This window comes from Salvelinus fontinalis, chromosome 31, assembly GCF_029448725.1.
Source record: "Salvelinus fontinalis isolate EN_2023a chromosome 31, ASM2944872v1, whole genome shotgun sequence".
In the NCBI taxonomy this organism is placed as follows: domain Eukaryota; kingdom Metazoa; phylum Chordata; class Actinopteri; order Salmoniformes; family Salmonidae; genus Salvelinus; species Salvelinus fontinalis.
In genome coordinates, this window is record NC_074695.1 from 17,885,584 (window position 1) to 17,912,385 (window position 26,802).

Consider the following 26,802-nt stretch of genomic DNA (forward strand, 5'->3'; position numbering starts at 1 on the left):
CAGTTTGTCTCTCTTTAACAATTTGAAAGACAGTAAGCGGTATAGGCACTAGTAAGTCTTATTTAGGACTTGATTTTTACTGCAGTATTTTCATAAATTAAGTACTAAATTGGGTCAGTGTGTTGTACGGCATTAGTGAAGCAGGATTTTTGTGGAAACCTGCATATCATGAAATGTAAGGCTGTAGATTTGTTATGTGTTAGATTATTCTGGGACACCAAAGAAGAAACACAAGGCAGAATTCAATAGGTTACATCATTTCATCTTTATATAATTTCTATGGAACAAGAAGAAACAACATTTACAAACAGTAGAATATGTGCTCAGATCTGTAGCAATCAGGTAAGATCCTTATTCACCCCGAGTCTCTTTTTCAGTTTGTATGACAAACCTTGGGGATGGGGATAGGGGAGAATGTGCATATTGTGGGTTGTGGAGTGAGGAGAGCTGGTGAATTCAGGGATTCTGCTGGTTTGATTCAATATGCGATCTGATCTGACACCACTGTGAGTTATGAAAATGCATGCACTCACTACTCTACTCTGGATAAGAGTGTCTGCTAATGGCACATCCCTCTCCCCAATACAATACAGAGCCTTCTCCAACATGACTTTCTCCAGTGCATAGTCTACTTCTTCATTGCCAACCCCCACCCTTTAGAGAGTCAATAACATTTCTATAGGCTCTGATCCATAAACTTGTCTTATGTACTGTGATTTTGCCCAGCAGATCCACCATATATTGGTATTATTTGAATAAGACAATATATTATTTACAACAACAAAATAATCTGAACAAAATGGAGTACAAAACCCAACATGCTTAGAGACACAGTGCTGTCTCTGTCTCCATTAAACCTGATGCAGATGTTACAATACACAGAAAATAGCATTTCTAGATTCAATCCCAGGCTGTTGAATATATATAGACTTAATTGCATATTTAAACCCCAGACCTGTTTATAACTGAAATGGGAGTCATATGATCTTAAGTGTAAAGTTTATGTATTATTATTATATATACAGGATCTCTTTCTCTTATTCACACATTAAACCCCCACACATTCAGTCACCAATAATGGTCCCTGACTCATCATTGTCCACAAACATCTTCTTCTCTGATTCTCTCTCAACTGTGGTTTGGCGATGGTCAGTAGATTAGGAATGAGTTAAACAAGTAAGTGAACAGTCAGTCTTTTGGTCTCTGGGTAAACAGCAATACACATGAATCTGTCCAGGAGGGTAACGGTAAGCGTAAAACACTGATGTACGTTCTAACAGACCATCTTTCACCAAATGGAGATCTTGAAGTTATTTGTGTGTGTGTGTGTGTGTGTGTGTGTGTGTGTGTGTGTGTGTGTGTGTGTGTGTGTGTGTGTGTGTGTGTGTGTGTGTGTGTGTGTGTGTATAAGTGTGCATGAAAACAGGATGACGATCAAAATCTGTTCAATATTGTACTTTTTAAAAACATGCTTCTTGAATATATATTTTTTGATTTGCCCAAGTCATCATTGTTCTTCTCATGGAAAGTCTCCGGGCAGTCCTGCCCTAGAAAGTGGTGGTGGGCAAGTTGTGATAGGCTGTGTGTGTGTGTGTGGATGTGTGTGTTCAGGGCTGTTCAGGGGTCAATGCGGAAGGCCAGCAGCTTGTCTGAGTGCAGGCTGTTGAGGGTGCGCAGGTCGGGCAGGCGCAGGAGCAGCTTGGGGAATATGGCAGCGCTCTCTTCAGGACGACGGCGGTGGATGAGAGAACGCATGGCGCGGATCAACCCTTCCTGGAGCTGTTCTACTGCACCCATGTCAGCGATGCCTGAACGGTCTGAGAAGACGAGAGGAGACAGGGTGACAGTTTGTTTGAGAAACACCAATATCTATTTATGGATGTTGGCACAGCTTTGTGGTTGGTTAGTTTATCGTTATGCTCATGATTAAATACAAAAAAATATTTTAAAAAAAATGACACTATTAACACCTGGCTTACAAATGTAAGCCTATCTCCATACTGGTCAAGGTGCAAATGCAATTCTTTTTTTCTAAACTGGCTATTGTCATGTTGTTCAAACACTCCTCCTCTTGCTTCAGAGATTAACTGAAAAATTAAGGAATTAAACAGCTCTTTGTCTCACCTGCAGAGACCAGCACGACGGCCATGAACAGAGCCATCTCTTCAGGCTCCAGCCTTAGAGTTCCCAGCTTCTCACTGAAGTCAAACATGGAGTTGAGCAGCGCCCCCATCCCCAGCGCCCGCAGGGAGGACAGCGGGTATGTCTGGCCGTTCAGGAAGGTCACTGTCCGCTCCTCAGGGTTGAACAGGGTGCAGTACCTCACCATCAACACCTGACCGAGACAGAAGACACAATGGAAGGTTAGCCAACATGGAGTGGGATTAAATGTATTGGGAGAGAAAATTAAGAGGTGTTTTTTCCTTAATTTCAGCTGCAGTTACAAACAAATATCTTATTTAGGGCCGGTTTCCCGGGCCCAGATAAAGCCTAGTTCTTGACTAACCAAGCAGTTATTACCTGGAAGGTGCCTGATTTGAGCAGCATGACCTGGTCGTGCTGGCTGAGCTCCTGGAAGCCAGGGATGCCCTTGGCGAACTCCACCACTTCCCTCACTGCTGGGGTGAAACAGTGGGAGAAAGACTCCCATACCTGCTGGCCGGAACGACTGGCCGCAGAGACAGGACACGCATTGAGAGGACAAGCCTGAGAAAGTTAAGAGAGGGTTAGATAGAGAGAGAAAGTTGGTAAAGTTGGTAAAGTTATCTACTTCACTTGCTATGGCAATGTTAACATATGTTTCCCATGCCAATAAAGCCCCTTGAATTTAATTAGATAGAGAATTAGATACAGATAGATTATAATCACACTATACTATTCATTTTGCAGCTTAACAAAAGTCAAGTTTAAGACCAACTTTATAAAAACTCTCCATTTACTCACCAGCACTTTGGTGCCCGCTGCTAACTTCCATGGACAGGTAGTCTGAGTTTGGGTCTCTTGGGTCTCTTCCTTAATGGAGAAACAGTTGTGATCGGTCGGGCTGCCCCGTTGAGGCGTGTCGATATTAGACTGTCCATGATTCTGATTGGATGTCGCAGAATAACTATAGCAACTGTTGTCCACAGACGGGAATGTATGGTGGTTGTCATTGGTTACTGAGCAGCAAGGGGCGGGGCCTGCAGGACAGGACTGATACCCCTGGGTAGAGACGGAGAAGCCATGGGAGGTCTCCTGAGATGCGTTACTCTTGAAGGGGCAGGATGTTGGGAGGTTGTTATTTTTGTTATTAATGTTGATGCCCGTCTTGGCTGCCCTGCCTTGGCTGCTGGCGAAGATGTCCTGATAGGACCGTGAGATGGCTCTGATTGCCTCTTTAGAGGGAATCTCTGCTGGGCTGAGAGGGGCCTCGGAGATGGGGGAGGAGTCTACGTCCATGGTGGTGTTAGACTCGTTCAGGCTGTTCATGTAGTTTTGCATCTCCTCCAGAAGCCTCTGCTTCTCCCTCTTAGGGATACGGCCAAAACGCACAGCTGAGGAAGACACAAACAGAAGGGAATGGTTAACACCTATAGTAGCCTACATGATAACACTTGGAGTAATGTGTTTAAATGGTCTGTACAGAAACCAAAATATTCACACATATCCTTAAATACTAAAATGTGTTAATTGTATCTTGCTGTATCTTCAATATGGATGAATCTGAGCAGATTGTGTTAGTCTTGTAGTGGACCGCACAACTCCATCTCCTCCTCCCTATTCCCCTCTCCTCTTCCCTACTCCCTCTCCTCCTTCCTATCCCCTCTCCTCCTCCCTAATTCCCATCTCCTCTTCCCTACTCCCTCTCATCCTTCCTATCCCCTCTCCTCCTCCCTATCCCCTCTCCTCCTCCCTACCCCCGCTCCTCCTCCCTATCCCCTCTCCTCCTCCCTACCCCCTCTCCTCCTCCCTACCCTCCTTCCTATCCCCTCTCCTCCTCCCTACCCTCCTTCCTATCCCCTCTCCTCCTTCCTATCCCCTCTCCTCCTTCATACCCTCCTTCCTATCCCCTCTCCTCCTTCCTATCCCCTCTCCTCCTTCATACCCTCCTTCCTATCCCCTCTCCTCCTCCCTACCCCCGCTCCTCCTCCCTATCCCCTCTCCTCCTTCATACCCTCCTTCCTATCCCCTCTCCTCCTCCCTACCCCCGCTCCTCCTCCCTATCCCCTCTCCTCCTCCCTATCCCCTCTCCTCCTCCCTACCCCCGCTCCTCCTCCCTATCCCCTCTCCTCCTCCCTACCCCCTCTCCTCCTCCCTACCCTCCTTCCTATCCCCTCTCCTCCTTCCTATCCCCTCTCCTCCTCCCTACCCTCCTTCCTATCCCCTCTCCTCCTCCCTACCCTCCTTCCTATCCCCTCTCCTCCTTCCTATCCCCTCTCCCCCTCTCCTCCTTCATACCCTCCTTCCTATCCCCTCTCCTCCTTCCTATCCCCTCTCCTTCTTCATACCCTCCTTCCTATCCCCTCTCCTCCTCCCTACCCCCGCTCCTCCTCCCTATCCCCTCTCCTCCTCCCTATCCCCTCTCCTCCTCCCTACCCCCGCTCCTCCTCCCTATCCCCTCTCCTCCTCCCTACCCCCTCTCCTTCTCCCTACCCTCCTTCCTATCCCCTCTCCTCCTTCCTATCCCCTCTCCTCCTCTCTACCCTCCTTCCTATCCCCTCTCCTCCTCCCTACCCCCTCTCCTTCTCCCTACCCTCCTTCCTATCCCCTCTCTTCCTTCATACCCCCTCTCCTCCTTCATACCCCCTCTCCTCCCTATCCCCTCCTCCCTATCCCCTCTTCAAAAATATCCATCTGCTGGAGATGCTATTGGATAGACCCCCTCTCTCTCCATCTCTCTCTCCGTCTCTCCTTCCTTCCTTCCCTCCTTCCCTCCCTCTCTGCTCTGTAAGTAGGGCAGTGGGTCATCATGAACATGATGTCACTGCTACTGTGTCGGACAGAGAAAAAGAGAGAGGCTCTCCGCACGCAGGAAGGAGAGGTTGCAGAGAACGAGGGATGGAGGAATGAGAGGTTGCAGAGAAGGAGGGAGGCAGGAAGGATAGGTTGCAGTGAAGGAGGGGGTAAGTGACAGTGAAGAGGAGGAGTGAACTAGGAAATTAGAGAGAAAGTGGTGAGTGAGGAGAGTGAGACGCCACAAGGTGGAATGTGAGATAAGAAGTAGACTTCATACGGCAGTCCTGCCTCGTGAAAGTTCTTCAACCAAGCCAGCACAATGCATGAGGCAAAATTTAAATCATGTAAAAGAATGATTAATAAGAGTGCAATCATGAACATATAAATGTATGTTGTAGAAACAAACTAACTTACAGTGTTTGAGGGCAAGACAAGATACTGCACTAAGCTATGACATTGGAGGAGTTATGTGTGTTGCTTTAGTTACAGATGTGAACTGTGAACATCTGTGGTAAAGATCCAATGCAACATCTCAAGACAGTCAGGAAGTGAAAGCTTGGTCGCAAATGGGTCTTCCAAATGGACAATGACCCCTAGCATATGTCCAAAGTTGTGGCAAAATGGCTTAAGGACAACAAAGTCAAGGTATTGGAGTGGCCATCACAAAGCCCTGACCTCAATCCTATACAACATTTGTGGGCAGAACTGAAAAAGCATGTGCGAGAAAGGAGGCCTACAAACCTGACTCGGTTACACCAGCTCTGTCAGGAGGAATGGGCCAAAATTCACCCAACTTATTGTGGGAAGCTTGTGGAAGGCTACCCAACACGTTTGAGCCAAGTTAAACAATTTAAAGGCAATGCCACCAAATACTAATTTAGTGTATGTAAACTTCTGACCCACTGGAAATGTGATGAAATAAATAAATCATTCTCTCTACTATTATTCTGACATTTCACATTCTTAAAGTAAAGTAGTGATCCTAACTGACCTAAGACAGGGAATTTTTACTAGGATTAAATGTCGGGAATTGTGAAAAACTGAGTTTAAATGTATTTGGCTAAGTTGTATGTAAACCTCCGACTTCAACTGTGTATAATAAACACAGGATATTCGTGTTTTTTGCTGCACTGGGCCTTTAACATATCTGGCATCATTACATGATTGGTTGGGTCTCTGCACTGTCCCTAAAGATCATTGACCTAGATCGAGCTAAAGGGCTATACACAGTGGCATGAGGTTAGAGGAGATCTGCTATGTTAGTTTATATGGATTTACTATTATATGGCAAGAAATGAGTCTGTAGCGTCTAGTCATTACAGTATGGACTGTATCTTTAAGAAGATTAACTGGTTTCAGGGAGGGAAAGTATGCCACTACTGTGCCAACTGACTGAAATATTTGCCTTGCCTATACGGTATCACAAGACACAGAATCACACATCATCAGGCTCCTGAGAATTCAGGGCGTATTTTTTCATGTGGACTGTAGGCAGTTGACTGAGGTTTTCCTGTTTTCGCAACGGTTGCAGCAGAAGGAAAGAGGTTTCTAGGTTGCGGTTCTTGACAATTGCGAGAACATATTTTTTAATAGGGTCAATATGAGTGTTTGTTCCCTTAAAAAAACTCTACACTACCCTCGTTTCTTGTACTCAACCTTTGAGCAACCAAACTGTCGACCGCATGCATAAATCACGCTTGGTTCTCTCATAGATTAAGCAATAGAGAAAACTAGAGATAACTACAACAATACTGACAGGAAGAAGAGTAGGAGACAGGCAAACTATTCGAACGAGGTCACGAGGAACCACTATTTTTGCTTTGCTTTTTTAGATAAACCGAAACATATTCTCGTAATCTGCTATGATGGGGCAATTTATCAATATTTAGCTTATTAAGACTAAAAGCGTATGATACGATTGATTAATTGCGTGTCAAGGACAGGCTGTTTTGTTCCTGCATCTCAAGCTTAATTGTTTGCTGTATCCCTAATTAATTCCACAAGATGTTATAAGGGCAAACAGTACACAAGGTAATCAAGTTGCCCCTGTTCCAATTTCCCAAAATAATTCCTGTTTGCTGCAGTTTTCTGGAAGACAGATAGCTTTTGGGACTTCAAGGCTCCTGTTCTCATAAATCACTGTCGGAGAGGAGAGTGGGATGGGGGTGAGGAGAGTGGGATGGAGGAAGAGCACAGGATGAAAGTGGGATGGAGGAGAGGAGAGTGTGATGTAGGCAGAGGAGAGTGTGATGTAGGCAGAGGAGAGTGTGATGTAGGCAGAGGAGTGTGATGTAGGCAGAGGAGTGTGATGTAGGCAGAGGAGAATGGGATGGAGGAGAGTGTGATGGAGGCAAAGGACAGTGTGATGTAGGCAGAGGAGAGTGTGATGTAGGCAGAGGAGAGTGTGATGTAGGCAGAGGAGTGTGATGTAGGCAGAGGAGAGTGTGATGTAGGCAGAGGAGAATGGGATGGAGGAGAGGAGAGTGTGATGTAGGCAGAGGAGAGTGTGATGTAGGCAGAGGAGAATGGGATGGAGGAGAGGAGAGTGTGATATAGGCAGAGGAGAGTGTGATGTAGGCAGAGGAGAGTGTGATGTAGGCAGAGGAGTGTGTGATGTAGGCAGAGGAGAGTGTGATGTAGGTAGAGGAGCGTGATGGAGGAGAGGAGAGTGTGATGTAGGCAGAGGAGAGTGTGATGTAAGCAGAGGAGTGTGTGATGTAGGCAGAGGAGAGTGTGATGTAGGCAGAGGAGAGTGTGATGTAGGCAGAGGAGCGTGTGATGTAGGCAGAGGAGCGTGTGATGTAAGCAGAGGAGTGTGTGATGTAGGCAGAGGAGTGTGATGTAGGCAGAGGAGAGTGTGATGTAGGCAGAGGAGCGTGTGATGTAGGCAGAGGAGTGTGATGTAGGCAGAGGAGAATGGGATGGAGGAGAGGAGAGTGTGATGGAGGCAAAGGAGAGTGTGATGTAGGCAGAGGAGCGTGATGGAGGAGAGGAGAGTGTGATGGAGGCAGAGGAGAGTGTGATGTAGGCAGAGGAGAGTGTGATGTAGGCAGAGGAGCGTGATGGAGGAGAGGAGAGTGTGATGGAGGAGAGGAGAGTGTGATGTAGGCAGAGGAGAGTGTGATGTAGGCAGAGGAGAGTGTGATGTAGGCAGAGGAGCGTGTGATGTAGGCAGAGGAGTGTGATGTAGGCAGAGGAGAGTGTGATGTAGGCAGAGGAGCGTGATGGAGGAGAGGAGAGTGTAATGGAGGCAGAGGAGAATGTAATGGAGGGAGGGGAGAGTGGGATTGGGAAAGGAGAGTGCGATGGAGGAGAGTGGAATGGAGGAGAGGAGAGTGGGATGGAGGGAGAGTGGGATGGAGGGAGAGAAGAGTGGGATGGAGGAGGGGAGAGTGGGATGGAGGAGGGGAGAGTGGGATGGAGGAGGGGAGAGTGGGATGGAGGGAGAAGAGAGTGGGATGGAGGGAGAGGAGAGTGGGTTGGAGGAGAGGAGAGTGGGATGGAGGAGGGGAGAGTGGGATGGAGGAGGGGAGAGTGGGATGGAGGAGGGGAGAGTGGGATGGAGGGAGAGTGGGATGGAGGGAGAAGAGAGTGGGATGGAGGGAGAGGAGAGTGGGATGGAGGGAGAGGAGAGTGGGATGGAGGGAGAGGAGAGTGGGCTGGAGGGAGAGGAGAGTGGGATGGAGGGAGAGGAGAGTGGGATGGAGGAAGAGCACAGGAGGAGAGGTCATGGAACATGGAGGAGAGGAACACGGAGAGGGGCAGGGACAAGAGAGGAGAGAGGAATCTGAACAAGAAAAAGGCTGACTTGGAAACTGACTTGGAAACGTTTGAATGTGCAAGAGGCTGTGTGGATATTGGGTATTTTCCTACGTCTGACCTTCAACAGTAGGCCCTTCAACAGTAGGCCAGTGCAATGTCTCAGGTGAAAGATGCATTTTTTTATTTTACCTTTATTTAACTAGGCAAGTCAGTTAAGAACAAATTCACCCCTCAGTGCCTGGTTCCTCTCTAGGTTTCTTCCTAGGTTTTGTCCTTTCTAGGGAGTTTTTCCTAGCCACCGTGCTTCTACACCTGCATTGCTTGCTGTTTGGGGTTTTAGGCTGGGTTTCTGTACAGCACTTTGAGATATCAGCTGATGTAAGAAGGGCTATATAAATACATTTGATTTGATTTGATTTATTTACTATGACGGCCTAGGAACAGTCGGTTAACTGCCTTGTTCAGGGGCAGAACGACAGACTTTTACCTTGTCAGCTCTGGGATTCGATCTAGCAACCTTTCGGTTACTGGCCCAACGCTCTAATCACTAGACTACCTGCCGATAAAAAGATACGGTCGGTGCAGTGCTGATGGAGCTAGTAACTAATAAACTCTCATAGGATGGCCTCAAAAGACTCTCTGCCCCATTTTGAGCCTGCACTATCATTAAGATTTCACTATAACTCTTACAATCTCTGGACATGCCAACGAAGAGGCATTTCTTGAAGCGACAGTGTTGGCAACGGTTGCGGTTCATTCTCATGATGAGGCAGTTTTCATTTTTCACACACATCTTGTAGTTGATGTTCTGCTGGATGCTGCGACGGAAGAATCCCTAGACAGGAAATACAAGCAGATGTACAGTTAGTTTGCGTCCTGGTTGGTTTTAATGGTAATATAGACTGTGTACTGTAATCATATCATATCATATACAGTTTGTGTTTGTTTGTAATGGTCTTTACCTTGCAACCCTCACAAGCGTGCACTCCGTAGTGGAACCCAGATGCAATGTCTCCACACACTTTGCACAGGAGCACCATCCCACCAGCCTCTGTGGACATAGCAAGAGAGAGGCACAGATAATCAGAAATGTGATCAGATCAGTGAGCCTACGAGGGTGAATACCAACCAATTGTACAAGCAACAAAAGATGTGTACAGTCAACTAAAAGATTCAGGGGAGATGGGTAATGGATAAGGTGGATATTCAGGTTCAGGAAGTCAAGAGGAAAAATAACACATTGCTAAACAACTCACTGGTGAAAGTTCCTGTGAATCCACATGGTCTTGTCCCAGCGATGGGGTGTTGGTAGGTGTGCTGGTGGGTGGATGTTGATGTAGCCACATTGTAGACTTCTGGGAACTGGAACACCAGTTTGGAAGATGGAGGGGTACATCTTCCTCCTCTCTGGCCCTTCAGGGACCCCAGGGGCCCGAGCTCTGTGAAGGTGATCTCCTCTGGGGAGGAGGGCTGGGAGTGGGAGGAGGGGGGGGACTCGGTCTGGTACCCACTGGACGGGCTGCCGGGGCTGGCACTGCCAGAGGAGCCCGCATACAGAATAACACCACCTGTTCGCAAAACAGAGATAGAGCAGGGAGTTAGTCAGGTAGCCGACACTAAAGAGCTGAGAAGTTTGCTCTGAAAAGGAGTTTAAAGTATCAAAGTTCATGCTGTAGTTTAGGATGCCATATTCAACAAGCAAAAACCATCATTTGAAAGGGCTATACTGAATTCATTTTGGTGTTGAAAAATATACAATTTATATAAGCGCATAACATGTTTTGGAACAGCAAGTTTTACTGTGATGTCATGTTGCACATCCCTCTGACCCTGCAAAGGAGATCAGCTCTGAGAATGTGCTGCAAGCGTCCTGCCTCATCATATGATATGAATTGAATAGGTATAATTGTGCATTCAAGCGCATGCAGGGAGAGTGGAGCAAGGTAAAACATGTGGGAAACACAGCGCATGGCTTCTGTGCCAACCAAATTCTAAATTCTACACATTTTCCCAACAGTGGTATGTTTCCAACAAACTGACTCCTTTTCGCTTATGTTTTCATGTAGGCCTACCGAATAAAAGTCGAATATTCAATGTGTTTCAGTCACATTTTCTAATTTTCAAACAAATTTGCGTTAAATATAAAACGTGACTACTTTTGTCTTGGCACGTGCGTGCTGTAGCCAATAGCTCACAGATACAGTGAAGGGTAGGCTGTGTGGGTTGGCTAATCTACTTGATGAGATTATTATAAAAGCGAAAACGTTTGTATTTTAACGACACAAAAACATCCCACCATGTCGAACGAATATAATATCTGTCTGCATTTATACAATTACACAGAAACTTCCTGTTTTCATCACAGCTGTCATTATTTCGTTTTATAAAATATGACGTAAAACTATGTATGGAAATATGACATAAAAACTGTGTATGGAAACGTGGTTATTGAAACATATTTTTTGCGTCAGGCAAACCACAGTATTTATTTTCGGTCGTTATAAATAGGCTAACAGTAAGGAAATTAACGTAGCGTTGTATCTCTGTTTTTCATACGTTTTTAGGCCCCTACGCCTTTCGCTGCCTTCGCATCCTCTCTCGTCGCATCTCTGTTGTTCATGAGCTGTCCACGCGCTGAGACACCACTGCGCGCGCTCACATGTTTGCGCGAGGTATACTGCCTATACTATAGCCCGCTCTGTTGGCACTGTTCCCAAGCCAGCTAGCAGCAAGACACCTGACCGACGACTTACATGGACCCCTGACACCGTTAATGCGCTAACCAAATCCACAGTCTCGTGTAGATAGTTAAAACAATCACCACCCGGTTCTGTGTGGCTCAGTTGGATCCACTGGGGACCAGTACGGGGGAAAATTATGAAAATAAATGCACACACTACTGTAAGTCGCTATTGACAAGACTGTCTGCTAAAATGTAAAAATGGGTCCATGATTTTAGAAATATAGGTCTGGTGGGGGAGCGCCCCGGGAATGGTATAGAGAGGTACTTACTTACCGACTTTATTGTCCCCATGGGGAAATTTTGTTGCAGTGTCATGTACACGTTTAAAGTGGTGTTTAAATACAAAACAAAATTGACAATACAACTTTCATAATAGTTACATACCAATAAAACATTTAAAAAAGACTAGCCTGCTGGCCTTACTGAGTCGATTGGAACATTAGCCTGAGCTATTTTGGAGGGATATCACACATGGCACAAATTATTGTCTAGTTCTGTTTTTCCTGCTGAGGGGTACCCTATACCTGCGCCCAGAGGGGAGTAGTTCAAAGTCCGGGTACAGGGGGTGACTTGGGTTTAAAATTATTTTGTGAGCCTTGTGGAGGGCCCTGACCTTAAAGATCTCATCCAGACCTGTCTGTTTGACTTCAAGTACCTTGCTTGCTGTGGTGATAATCCTCAGCTTATTTCTCTGGTTGACAGTGGCATTGCCAAACCAACAAACAATACAAAAAGTTAAAATACTCTCAATGATAACAGAGTCAGTATAGTTAAAACCTACATTAAAACCTGTTTGGGATAGGGGGCAGCATTTTCACTTTTGGATGAATAGTGTGCCCAGAGTGAACTGCCTCCTATGCTAATATATGCATATTATTATTAGCATTGGATAGAAAACACTCTGATGTTTCTAAAACTGTTTGAATGATGTCAGTGAGTATAACAGAACTCCTATGGCAGGCGAAAACCTGAGAAAAATCCAACCAGGAAGTGGGAAATCTGAGGTTTGTAGTTTTTCAAAGCTTGGCCTACCGAATACACAGTGTCTATGGGGTCAAGTTGCATTTCCTAAGGCTTCCACTAGATGTCAACCGTCTTTAGAAACGTGTTTCAGGGTTCTGCTATAAAGGAGGGGGGAATGGGAGCTGAATGAGTCATGGGTCTGAAAGAGTGTCTCAGGCTCATGACGTGCGGTCCCGACAGTTAGCTCTCGTTCCAGTGCTTTTCTACAGACAATGGAATTCTCCGGTTGGAACATTATTGAAGTTTTACGTTAAAAACATCCTAAAGATTGATTCCATACATCGTTTGACATGTTTCTACGACCTGTAACTGAACTTTTAGAGTTTTTGTCTGGACATAGTGCTCGCGCGTCATGAAGATAGATTACTGGGCTGAACACGCTAACAACAAGTGGCCATTTGGACATAAATTATGGACTTTATGGAACAAATCAGTCATTTATTGAAATCTGACACAGCGGTTGCATTAAGGAGAAGTCTATCTTTAATTCTGTGAATAACATTTGTATCTTTTATCAATGTTTATTATGAGTATTTCTGTGAAATGATGTAGCTATCTGCAAAATCACCGGATGTTTTGTAATCAAAACGTAACGAGCCAATGTAAACTGAGATTTTTGGATATAAATATGCACATTATCGAACAAAACATACATGTATTGTGTAACATGATGTCCTATGAGTGTCATCTAATGAAGATCATCAAAGGTTAGTGATTAATTTTATCTATATTTCTGCTTTTTGTGACTCCTATCTTTGGCTGGAAAAATGGCTGTGTGTTTTTTTGACTTGGCTCTGACCTAACATAATCATATGTTGTGCTTTCACTGTAAAGCCTTTTTGAAATCGGACACGATGGGTAGATTAACAAGAATTTTATCTTTCATTTGCTGTATTGGACTTGTTAATGCGTGAAAGTTACATATTTCAAAAAATATTTTAGAATTTCGGGCGCTGCCTTTTCAGTGGAATGTTGTCGAGGGGTTCTGGAGTCCCCGGCGACAACCCACGGTCCGGTTTCTCCGGCGACGACCCACGGTCTGGTTCCTCCGGCGCCGACCCACTGTCCGTTTCCTCTGGCGACGACCCGCGGTCCGGGGCCTCCGGCGACGATCCCCGCACCAGAGCCGCCATTGAAGATGACGTATACGCGAGCAGAATGGGTACTTCGCCCCGCACCGGAGCAGCCCCCGACGGTAGATGCCCACCCGGACCCTCCCCTATTGAGTCAGGTTTTGCGGTCGGAGTCCGCACCTTTGTACTGTCACGCCCTGATCATAGAAAGCTGTTTATTCTCTCTATGTTGGTTAGTTCGGGGTGTGACTAGGGTGGGTCATCTAGGTGATTTATATTTATATGTTGGCCTGGTATGGTTCCCAATCAGAGGCAGCTGTTTATGGTTGTCTCTGATTGGGGATCATATTTAGGCAGCCATTTCCCCTTTGTGTTTTGTGGGATCTTGACTATGGATAGTTGCCTGTTAGCACTATTGTTTAGCTTCACGTTTCATTTGAGATTTATTGTTTTGTTTTGTTTTGCTGTGAGTTTCACTTAGTAATAAAAAGATGTGGATCCCAGATCACGCTGCGCTTTGGTCCACTTATTATAACGATCGTGACAGGGAAACATGACCATCTGTCATTTTTCTTTCCTCTTGTTGTCTTCCCTGTTTTTCCCTTGATTGTTAACACAGCAGAGCTAGTGCTAGTCTTTTGACAGGGACCTCCTGGTCCTGCCCTGGCCTGCCACTTCCTGAGACTGGAAACAGACAGCCTGCTGCTGACCCAGCCAGGACTTGCCCCACCTTCACCCACACACAAATATTTTGGCATGTCCACCTGAACACTCACGTGAGCTACTTTTATGTTAGTTTGTGTGCGTGAGGGGCCCTCAACTGGTGCCATAAATGTGATAAATTAATTATTAGCTTTTACAGTCTCCCCAAGGCAAAGCTTGACTATACTGCTATATACTGCACTGCAATAATATGTCATCTACTTGACCAGTGGCTAAGTAGAGTATATGGCCTTTGTGTCAAGTCAACTAACTCAAATTCAGAGAACATGGCCCTCATGAGAGTATAGAAAACCATAGGGGGCCATAGGACTTTAGGAATGTAAATTGGCTTTGATGTTCAGCCAGAAGGATAGCACATAGCCTATAGCACGCACCAGAGGATACCCAATGTAACCCTTGGAATAGACAGAATAGGAGCCATACACTCACTAGCACAAGCTAGTTAAAATGCACGTTAGTGCAGACAGACACTACTGTTAATTGTGAAATCAGCAGCAGGTTGGGAAGTGAGGAGAGCAGTTTCCCATCGTGACCTTAACCAACCCGTTCTGCCACTAATCTATCTGCCTGGGTGGAGGTGTAGAGCCAGGCAGGCTGTCTGCAGGCTGTCAGGCAGGCTGTCTGCAGGCTGTCAGGCAGGCTGAGGCTGTCAGGCGGGGAAACGTGAGCGCTGAGCACTTAACAGGCACAACAATCCTTGCCCCCCCCCCCCCCCCCCATTATAGCCTTCCCCTGGTTTGTTCTCTGTGCTACACTATGCTACAGCTGTAAGCCTGGCAAGGCTGCTAGTGTTTTCCTAGCTTGTTTTGCCTTTGCAATGACTTGTCATGAAGGATAGGGTTGAGGTAGAGAATAGGGTGGAGGTAGAGAGTAGGTTTGAGGTAGGGTGGAGGTAGAGGGTAGGGTTGAGGTAGAGGGTAGGGTGGAGGTAGAGGATAGGGTTGAGGTAGAGGGTAGGGTTGAGGTAGAGGGAATGGTTGCGGGTAGGGTTGAGGTAGAGGGTAGGGTGGAGGTAGAGGTTAGGGTGGAGGTAGAGATAGAGGGTAGAAAGTAGGATTGAGGTAGAGGTTAGGGTTGAGGGCAGAGGGTAGAGTGGAGGTAGAGGGTAGGGTGGAAGAAGAGGGTAGGGTTGAGGTAGAGGGTAGGGTGGAGGAAGAGGGTAGGTGGAGGAAGAGGGTAGGGTGGAGGTAGAGAGTAGAGAGTAGGGTGGAGGAAGAGGGTAGGGTGGAGGAAGAGGGTAGGGTGGAGGTAGAGAGTAGAGAGTAGGATTGAGGTAGAGGTTAGGGTTGAGGGTAGGGTGGAGGTAGAGGTTAGGGTGGAGGTAGAGGGTAGAAAGTAGGGTTGAGGTAGAGGTTAGGCTTGAGGTAGAGGGTAGGGTGGAGGTAGAGGGTAGAAAGTAGGGTTGAGGTAGAGGTTAGGGTTGAGGGCAGAGGGTAGGGTGGAGGTAGAGGTTAGGGTGGAGGTAGAGGGTAGAAAGTAGGGTTGAGGTAGAGGTTAGGGTTGAGGTAGAGGTTAGGGTGGAGGTAGAGGGTAGGGTGGAGGTAGAGGATAGGGTGGATGTAGAGGGTAGGGTGGAGGTAGAGGATAGAGTTGAGGTAGAGGGTAGGGTGGAGAAAGAGGGTAGGGTGGAGGAAGACAGTAGAAAGTAGGGTGGAGGGAGAGGGTAGGGTGGAGGTAGAGGATAGGGTGGAAGAAGAGGGTAGGTTTGAGGTAGAGGGTAGGGTGGAGGTAGAGAGTAGGGTGGAAAAAGAGGGTAGGGTGGAGGAAGAGGGTAGGCTGGAGGTAGAAAGTAGGGTGGAGGAAGAGGGTAGGGTTGAGGTAGAGAGTAGGGTGGAGGAAGAGGGTAGGGTGGAAAAAGAGGGTAGGGTGGAGGAAGAGGGTAGGCTGGAGGTAGAGAGTAGGGTGGAGGAAGAGGGTAGGGTTGAGGTAGAGAGTAGGGTGGAGGAAGAGGGTAGGGTTGAGGTAAAGGAGTTCACCCATTTGGCTCCAAACACTATAATTTATAGGTAGATCATAAAAGTTTGTGAATTAATGATGTACAGTATGTGGCTGAAGCCAGGATCCAAACTGACAGCTGCCAAAGCATCCTAAGTAAATACATTACAGTAAACAATGAGGAGCATGTTACTATGTCTCTAAAAGACTGCATTAATCCAGCTAGGAGAAGAGTAGGCCAATGTCTCAGTAACAATGTGCAATGGTATTTGGATGTGCGCTCCGTGGCTGACATAGATGCTGCAGCGGGCCTATAACCACACACACACAACACGTGCACACACGCATACTGATGCCACAAAAACACTCACACACTTTAACACTCACCACATACACTGCTACTACTGTCTATTATCTATCCTGTTGCCTAGTCACCTCTACGTACATATGTATATGTACATAGTTATTACCTCAATAGTTACCTCAATTATCTCGTACCCCAGCACATCGACTCGGTACTGGTACTTCCTGTATACAGCCATGTTATTATCTCGTACCCCTGCACATCGACTCGGTACTGGTACTTCCTGTATACAGCCATGTTATTATCTCGTACCCCAGCACATCGACTCGGTACTGGTACTTCCTGTATACAGCCATGTTATTATCTCGTACCCCAGCACATCGACTCGGTACTGGTACCTGTATACAGCCATGTTATTATCTCGTACCCCTGCACATCGACTCGGTACTGGTACTCCCTGTATACAGCCATGTTATTATCTCGTACCCCAGCACATCGACTCGGTACTGGTACTCCCTGTATACAGCCATGTTATTATCTCGTACCCCAGCACATCGACTCGGTACTGGTACTTCCTGTATACAGCCATGTTATTATCTCGTACCCCAGCACATCGACTCGGTACTGGTACCTGTATACAGCCATGCTATTATCTCGTACCCCTGCACATTGACTCGGTACTGGTACTCCCTGTATACAGCCATGTTATTATCTCGTACCCCAGCACATCGACTCGGTACTGGTACTCCCTGTATACAGCCATGTTATTATCTCGTACCCCAGCACATCGACTTGGTACTGGTACTCCCTGTATACAGCCATGTTATTATCTCGTACCCCTGCACATCGACTCGGTACTGGTACTCCCTGTATACAGCCATGTTATTATCTCGTACCCCAGCACATCGACTCGGTACTGGTACCTGTATACAGCCATGCTATTATCTCGTACCCCTGCACATCGACCCGGTACTGGTACTCCCTGTATACAGCCATGTTATTATCTCGTACCCCAGCACATCGACTCGGTACTGGTACTCCCTGTATACAGCCATGTTATTATCTCGTACCCCAGCACATCGACTCGGTACTGGTACTCCCTGTATACAGCCATGTTATTATCTCGTACCCCTGCACATCGACTCGGTACTGGTACTCCCTGTATACAGCCATGTTATTATCTCGTACCCCTGCACATCGACTCGGTACTGGTAGTCCCTGTATACAGCCATGTTATTATCTCGTACCCCAGCACATCGACTCGGTACTGGTACTCCCTGTATACAGCCATGTTATTATCTCGTACCCTAGCACATCGACTCTGTACTGGTACTCCCTGTATACAGCCATGTTATTATCTCGTACCCCTGCACATCGACTCGGTACTGGTAGTCCCTGTATACAGCCATGTTATTATCTCGTACCCCAGCACATCGACTCGGTACTGGTACTCCCTGTATACAGCCATGTTATTATCTCGTACCCCTGCACATCGACTCGGTACTGGTACTCCCTGTATACAGCCATGTTATTACCTCGTACCCCAGCACATCGACTCGGTACTGGTACTCCCTGTATACAGCCATGTTATTATCTCGTACCCCAGCACATCGACTCGGTACTGGTACTCCCTGTATACAGCCATGTTATTATCTCGTACCCCTGCACATTGACTCGGTACTGGTACCTGTATACAGCCATGTTATTATCTCGTACCCCAGCACATTGACTCGGTACTGGTACTCCCTGTATACAGCCATGTTATTATCTCGTACCCCAGCACATCGACTCGGTACTGGTACTCCCTGTATACAGCCATGTTATTATCTCGTACCCCAGCACATCGACTCGGTACTGGTACTTCCTGTATACAGCCATGCTATTATCTCGAACTCCAGCACATCGACTCGGTACTGGTACTTCCTGTATTTAGCCATTTTATTTTTACTCGTTATTGTTATTCGTTACTCACAGTGTATTTACTTCTCATCACTATTTCAACTTTTTTTTTTTTATCTTTAACTATGCATTGTTGGAAAATGACCTGTAAGTAACCTTTTTACTGTTAGTCTACACCTCTTGTTCATGAAGCATGTGACAAATTCCATCTTATTGGATTCATTGGAGGGGCCTGAATAGACGGAGTTGAATTTATATTATGGATTGCATTTATCTATATTTATATTGCAAGTATATTCAAAAGTCTATTCTATTCAGGTATTTAGGTTGCATTATGAAGAAGAATGACACCAAAGGGACTATTTGGCAGCCACCAAATATCCATGTAGACTAAATGCATGATGCATCAGTTGGGGATTATAATAGATTATCTCCATCACACTGCATTACCAAGAATGCAGGATGTCACGGATTGCCCTATAGCAGTTTTAGCATCACTCTGAGGACTACAGCGGATCAAATGACTTTGCAGGCTACAAATAGCCTACTGACAGGAAGGGCTGTCACGTTCCAACTGTACATAGCACACTTTAGTCTAGCCTAGCGGATGTGTGCGCTGAACCTTCAGTTTGGGAGAGATGGGAGAGATGTTGATCAGCGGCGTTAGTTGGGTATCGCCATACCCTAGCTCAAGACCAAAAATGGTAAGTAGGCAAAAACAAAGTAGACTAAAATCATTCCAATCCCGATTATAATTAAACGGTGATGATTGGCTGGTTTTAGGACCATGCGGAGAGCAGCTGCCAGCCTGCAACCCTTTCTTTCACTTTTAGAGAGCAGAGCGCAGACAGTGCCAGTTTGCTTTGGCAGTCAGCCGTTTAGGCAGTGCGCCAATTTCTTTGAATTTGACGTCGACATTTGAACTCGGCCTTCTAAGCCTTGTTGTTATCTGATAGATATATATTTGTTATCAATTAGTTCAATTCGGAATTGGGAGGTGACCATTCGAAACCAAAAGCTATTTTATTGCTATTAAAATACAGGCTGTGATAGCTGTAGGCCTGATTGATATTTCAATTAATTTGACCAGTAGACTAGTGTAATTTTGGTTTCATATAGTGGTATGAAAGTAAACACAACTGAACGTGCTATTTAGAGCATTTCCCCCAAATGGATGTCATGATTTTGACTTCAAAGACAATAACAATTGTAGGCAATAACAAATGTACAGAATGATAATTGAGATAATGCAAATCATGAATTGTTACTTAGTTAGGATAACTTTTTTTAACTTCTTGCTGTAGGCCTACTTTTTCATCATCCCATTCCTGCATCCCAAATCCTACCTGTTGCCTACTTCCGTCTGTTATAATGCATTTCCACGCTATCAGTCTTGCTTGTCCATCTTCCTCAATTAAAATGAGATATTCTTACAGATCAATCTTGTTGCTAAAAATGTATGTAACTATAGTGTGGATGTAGGGCTGTTTAAAAAAAATATATATATATAATAATCACCCAAATGCGTAAACAACACAATAATATCAGACAGACAAGCTGTCACGTGGGTGGGAAATGCGCGAGGCGCCCGTTGGCTACTATGCTGCAATCACTATTCTCGTAGCTGCCTTGTTGATACAACATGTTTCAATATTCTCCAGGTTGAGTAGTGGTTGACATTGTCCACGGCGTTCCACACACCTTTAAACACAATATTGCGGTGATAATTAATGCCTGAGGTCAATCACATCTTCACATCAATCACATCACACTTTGCCATACCCTGGGTTTAGATGAACTGACGCCACTGATGTTGATGCAGGGGACTTGGGATATAGGATCCATGACTAATGCATTTGTTTACAATAAATCGCGCATAATATGGGAAAACGTGACGAGAGATAAAGTTAATGCATGAAATCTCTGACACACTTTCCAACCTAACCTCCCCCCTTTCCACCACCGGAGGCACCATCACTACAGAAGTGCCGGGAGAGAGAGAGCGAAGAGAAAAAATAAATGGGGAGAGAGAGAACTGTATCCGCCTGTGAAATCACGCGCCGCACGCGGCTTAGCAAATGCATCCACGTGAGGACGATTCGAGAATGAGAGGAGTGCATTCAGTGGGAAGACTCGCGCTGCATGAAGCTATCACCAGCAGTCAGAAATTATAATCACCACCTGCGCTTTATAGCCTCTGTTATAATTTTAGAGGAAACGCAAATAGAGCATGGTGTACGGTTGGTTGGGGGATGTTCTGAATGGGCGCTAGAATCATTCGTGCGAACTCCAAGGACCCCCCCACACACCGCACCGATCATTCATAGAGACAGTGGTCATTATTGACCACATAGAAACACTGGATTACCGTTCTGGCAACAGGTTGGATGATCTGATTAGACATCCTGTGGGTTGTGGGTACGTTTAGATGTAGTTCACAGCACCCAGATTGTGCCAACACTTGACCTGACTGGCATGGTTCCAAAGTGTGTGTGTGTGTGTGTGTGTGTGCATCCGGGCTTCTCAGTTAAATGCCATCACCCATTGCATTGCTCTGTGAGGTTTACCTAATTGGGCAGCAGGTGAATATGGGGCTCTGGGTTAAACCAGCAGTAGCCTCACTCTCAATATTATGCAATCAGTTGAATTATCTTGTGTTATTTAGATTAGGATGTATATGGATTACATCTGATTTTGTTTACTTCTGCTTGGTTTGATAAGATAAATCAAGAATGCATGTACTGTATCTCGCCCTCTGAGACCAATACATATTAAGGTCAAACAGGGGCACCAGCTGTAGGTTAACTGAGCCATGCATTCATAGAGTCAAGTTGGATGACCTTCTCAATGAAGAAAAGAGAGAGACACCATTCAAAACCGCCTCCAAGTTGCAGGCAGAAAAATGCTGTGGCATGGGGATCAGATATCCCACATTACTGCACCGGTGACCTTTTAACCTCCGTATTGACATCATGCAAACATCCGCAAATTGTATACAGTATTTAGATTACCCGAATAGCCCATACAAAATATCTAAGGCCAATAAAGTACATGATGAATAAATTAATAAAAACATTTTTTACATAACATTTTGACAAATAAATGACTAAGTAAGTTTAGTGTAGGATGCAGAGGTCTGAACAGCTCCAAGTTTTGTCCTCCAGATAATAACTGACATGGAACCAGCGGAACACATGGAACATGCAGAAGGGCGCCTCTACCCAGGCCGTTTGCCACAGTCGTTTCCATCACCTGGACTGAAACGTGACTGCAGAGTTAGTAAATGAATCACCACTCAACAGCTGGGAGTGGAAGTAGAATATGTAAATAAATATTATGATGCCAGGTGTACTTTGGCTAACCTTGTGGAAACACCACCCAATGTTCCATGCATAACTCTAGTTTCCCATAGCCATAAGCTTTGCGTTATCAACCCATGTCACTGGCCCAGCCTCCAAGGGCGACAGGTAGCCTAGAGGTTAACAGCGTTGGAGCAATAACCGAAAGGATAAGCAAAAAAACACATTTACATTTCACATGTGTATAACACACACTTGTACATGTGTGAAATAGGACAAACATAGGCACCCACCTAATTATTAATGTAGTAATCACAACACTTCTCCTATCTATTCAGTATCTCAATGCACACTGGGTGGTAGAGAATCATTTACTTATAGATACACACGAAAACAAAATCGCCTGCCGTCTGTTGGCAATAAGCATAGAATGCATTGGAACCAGTGACAGCTTGCTCCATGTGAGTTTGTTTTCATGAGGAAAAACAGGAAGTGTCTCCTACCCATATGAAAAAATACTATAGTATACTATGGTATAAATACTACACTCTTAGAAAAACGGTTTCAAAAGGGTTCTTCGGCTGTCCCCATAGGATAACCCTTGTTGGTTCCAGGTAGAGCCCTTTTTGGTTTAAAGTAGAACCCTTTTGGCTTCCATGTTGAACACTATGTGGTTCTACCTGGAACCAAAAAGGGTTCTTCAAAGGGTTCTCCTATGGGGACAGCCAAATAACCATTTTAGGTTCTAGATAGGACCTTTTTTGTAATATCCAACAAGTGGATGTTTTCTTTCAAGCATACAGTGTATAGTATTTACTGTAGTGTTGCGGCCATGACTGTAGTATAGCGTAGTATTTACAGTTTACTATAGTATAAATACTGTAGAAAAAAATGTATGGTATATACTATAGTAATTACGTAGTGTTTTTGCGGGCTTTAGTATACTACTCATTCAAGGGCTTTTCTTTATTTTTTATATTTTCTTCATTGTAGAATAATAGTTTAGACATCAAAACTATTAAATAGCACATATGGAATCATGTAGTAACCAAAAAAATGTTAAATAAATCAAAATATATTGTATATTTTATTTTCTTCAAAGTAGCCATCCTTTGCCTTTATGACAGCTTTGCACACTCTTGGCATTCTCTCAACCAGCTTCATGAGGAATGCTTTTCCAACAGTCTTGAAGGAGTTCCCACATATGCTGATTACTTGATTGTTGGCTGCTTTTCCTTCACTCTGCGGTCTAACTCATCCCAAACCATATCAATTGGGTTGAGGTCGGGTGGTTGTGAAGGTCAGGTCATCTGATCTAGCACTACCATCACTCTCCTTCTTAGTCAAATAGCCCTTACACAGCCTGGAGGTGTGTTTTGGGTCATTGTCCTGTAGAAAAACAAATGATAGTCCCACTAAGCGCAAACCAGATGGGATGGCGTATCGCTGCTGTCACGACCGTCTTGAGGATAATAAGTGGACCAAGGCACAGCGTGAGAGAAATACATCTTCCTTTTATTAGACGAAGACGTAACACGAAAACGAAACACTCTTACAAAACTAACAAAACAATAAACGACCGTGAAGCTATAAAACGAAAGTGCACACACAAGCTACTAACGTTCAACATAGACAATTACCCACGAAAACCTACTGTCTATGGCTGCCTAAAATATGGCTCCCAATCAGAGACAATGAATGACAGCTGTCTCTGATTGAGAACCATTCAGGCAACCATAGACTTGCCTAGACAACTATACTAAGCCCAACCCCATACACTCAACAAAACCCCCTATACAATACAAACACCCTAAACTAGACAAAACACACAAACATCCCCCATGTCACACCCTGACCTAACTAAACTAATAAAGAAAATCAATATAACAGAGGCCAGGGTGTGACAGCTGCCGAATGCTGTGGTAGCCATGCTGGTTAAGTGTGCCTTGAATTTTAAATAAATCACTGACAGTGTCACCAGTAAAGCACCGCCACACCTTCTCCTCCATGCTTCATGGTGGGAACCACACATGCAGAGATAATCCGTTCACCTACTCTGCATCTCACAAAGACACGGCGGTTGGAACCAAATCTCTCAAATTTGGACTCATCAGCCCAAAAGACAGATTTCCTCCGGTCTAATGTCTATTGCTCGTGTTTCTTGGCCAAAGCAAGTCTCTTCTTATTATTGGTGTCCTTTAGAGGTGGTTTCTTTGCATCAATTCGACCAGGAAGGCCTGATTCACTCAGTCTCCTCTGAACAGTTGATGTTGAGATGTGTCTGGTACTTGAACTCTGAGGTGAAGTTAACTCTATTGAATGTATCCTCTGCAGCAGAGGTAACTCTGGGTCTTCCTTTCCTGTGGCGGTCCTCAAGAGAGCCAGTTTCATCATAGCGCAAGGTGGTTTTTGCAACTGCACTTGAAGAAACGTTCCAAGTTCTTGACATTTTCCAGATTGACTGACCTTCATTTCTTAAAGTAATGATGGACTGTCATTTCTCTTTGCTTATTTGAGCTGTTCTTGCCATAATATGAACTTGGGTCTTTTACCAAATAGGGCTATCTTCTGTATACCACCCCTACCATGTCACAACACAACTGATTGTCTCAAATGCATTAAGAAGGAAAGAAATTCCACAAATTAACTTTTAATAAGGCACACCTGTGGCATTCCATGTAACTACCTCATGAAGCTAGTTGAGTGAAGGCCAAGAGTGTGCAAAGCTGTCATCATGGCAAAGAGCGGCAACTTTGAAGAATCTCAAATCTCAAATAAATCTCAAATATATTTTATATTTGTTTATCACTTTTTTGGTTACTACATGATTCCATAGTTTTGATGTCTTCACTATTATTCTACAATGTTGAAAATAGTAAAAATGAAAGAAAAACCCTTGAATGTGTAACGTCTGTCATATTCGTTCTCCTCCTCGTCTGATCGGACCAACACGCAGCGAGGTATGTAGACATAATGATTTATTAAATGAAGACGAAACACGAAGAACACTTGAATAACTACAAAACAACAAAACGACGTAGACAGACCTGAACATGTGAACTTACAATATAACGCAAAGTACGCACGAACAGGAACAGCCTAAACAAACGAAACAGTCCCATGTGGTAATTAAACAGACACGGAAGACAGGAACAGTCACCCAACAAACAAACAGTGAGAACAGCCTACCTTAATATGGTTCTCAATCAGAGGAAACGTCAAACACCTGCCCCTAATTGAGAACCATATCAGGCAACACATTTAACCCAACATAGAAACACATAACATAGAATGCCCACCCCAACTCACGCCCTGACCAACTAAACACATACAAAAACAAGGAAAACAGGTCAGGAACGTGACAGAATGAGTAGGTGTGTCCAAACTTTTGACTGGTACTGTATATATACTTGGCATGTAGGTTTCACACTTATGGGTAGTACAAACTGGGTATGGGGAGGAAAATGGGCAGGGTATATTCAAATAAATACTGTAGTATAATATACTATAGTAATTACGGTAGTGTTTTTGCGGACTGTAGTGTTTTTGCCGACATTACTGTAGTATTTACTGTACAGTATACTACAAAATTATATAGTAAGTACTACATATGATCGAGGGATGCTACAGTGTGTACAATTCTACAATATACTACAGTTTACTACAGAATTCTATAGTAAGTATTGTAGCAGGGTATAGTAAACTGTAGTCATTTTTTATGTGGGAAGTTGCGTGAACTTCAAGCACAGTCACATATCATCGTCAATCTTTTTAGCAGTTTTTCAAGTGCACCTTTGTATGCTTGAAAGAAAACATACACTTGTTGGATATTACACCTGTTTCAGAATTTATATCAGGCAGTATTCATTGCATTTTCCAAGTTCACGCATGGGAGGATAATGCACAAAAAGCACGACGGTCCTGTTATAAAGTTGAATTGTTCTCATCTCCATCTCGCTACTTTCTAAACATATACAATTGGACATACAGTACCAGCCTTATAAAACTGTTTCAAATCGTATTCAGTCGATCCCCTTTCTAATATGCTGATGAAGAGACACCTTAAATGTAAAACCTCATCATGCAGGACATTTGGGAACGTATTTTACACACAAATACGCACGACTGCAAAGAGAAACACAATAAAACATGGTAAATACTCTTGAATATTTTTTTTTTTAAATCATCACCATACTCAACTCAACATGTATAACTCCAATGCCAAATTCAATATTGAGCTACAAAAAAATAGTATTGGTATGCGACTGATATATAAAGTGTATGCAATAACAAAATATAATTTGAAAATTAGCAATCAATGGAAATAACAAAACATATCATCGCAATCATAGCACTTACCACCCGGACTGTCCATGTTTCTTGATGTGTCTTGTTTGCTGTGATGAATGAAGCTCGATTTGTCAATATACAGCTGCTTCTGAATGTCAATATGCAGGATCAATACTAAACTACAGACAGGTGATAGTCGAGAACTACCTGTGCGTAAAATACCTGAGCCATGGAACAAGCGCACGGTTGAAGACAATCGTATTGATCTGTCAACGACAGAACACTCCGTAGTATACTGTAAGCACAGTTATGTCCAGCTGTATTCTATGCAGAAGAGTAATGTCCAACTGTCTCAGGTGTGCAGGATATATTATTATGGCATGCTACCTGGATCCGTTCTGCACTGTGCTAGTGAGTTGCTTGGTTCAGCGGAAGGGAGTGTCGCGAGCAGAGAACAAGTGATTTTAATAAAAAATCCCAATAATTCACAGCTCCATCAGCATCTCCGAGGATGAACTGAACTGTAAACTAGACAAAATAATACACACACTCACTTCCACATCAATCACGTTTTCAGGTGGCTTAAAAAATGTGACTCGTCCTCTCTCAATTTCTGTTGTGTCTGTTTGGATGTATCTCATCTCACTATATGTCCCATTTGAACTCTCCTTTCACTCTCTCCTTCCGTCCTTTTACTCTGTAATGCGTTCTCATTGGCCGGTATCTAGAGCTGAGGGGAGATTTGATGCGCTTATGTGACCGTGCTACGCGTTTAGTAAAGCCACGGTGCATGTGCGCTCTGCATGTGCAAGGGGC

General features: G+C 44.6%; 1 protein-coding gene across 1 annotated transcript; it reads right to left on the reverse strand.

Annotated features, from left to right (window-relative positions):
- Window positions 1-241: 241 nt before the first annotated feature.
- LOC129829701 (nuclear receptor subfamily 1 group D member 1-like) lies at window positions 242-26,802 on the reverse strand. The gene is made up of 8 exons (XM_055891561.1): window positions 26,056-26,802; window positions 9,954-10,265; window positions 9,660-9,748; window positions 9,388-9,532; window positions 2,944-3,533; window positions 2,521-2,706; window positions 2,125-2,335; window positions 242-1,817 (listed from the first exon to the last, which is right to left on the reverse strand). The coding sequence occupies exons 1-8, from the start codon at window positions 26,069-26,071 to the stop codon at window positions 1,618-1,620; spliced, it is 1,749 nt and encodes a 582-aa protein (XP_055747536.1). The 5' UTR covers window positions 26,072-26,802; the 3' UTR covers window positions 242-1,617.

Bases quoted from the DNA above. Each gene is read 5' to 3' on its own strand.
- LOC129829701 (XM_055891561.1), bottom strand. The intron at 9,533-9,659 runs GTAAAGACCATT...TTTCCTGTCTAG, and splicing joins ACGCTTGTGAGGGTTGCAAG to GGATTCTTCCGTCGCAGCAT. The intron at 3,534-9,387 runs GTAAGAGTTATA...TGTCTTCCTCAG, and splicing joins CGTTGGCATGTCCAGAGATT to CTGTGCGTTTTGGCCGTATC.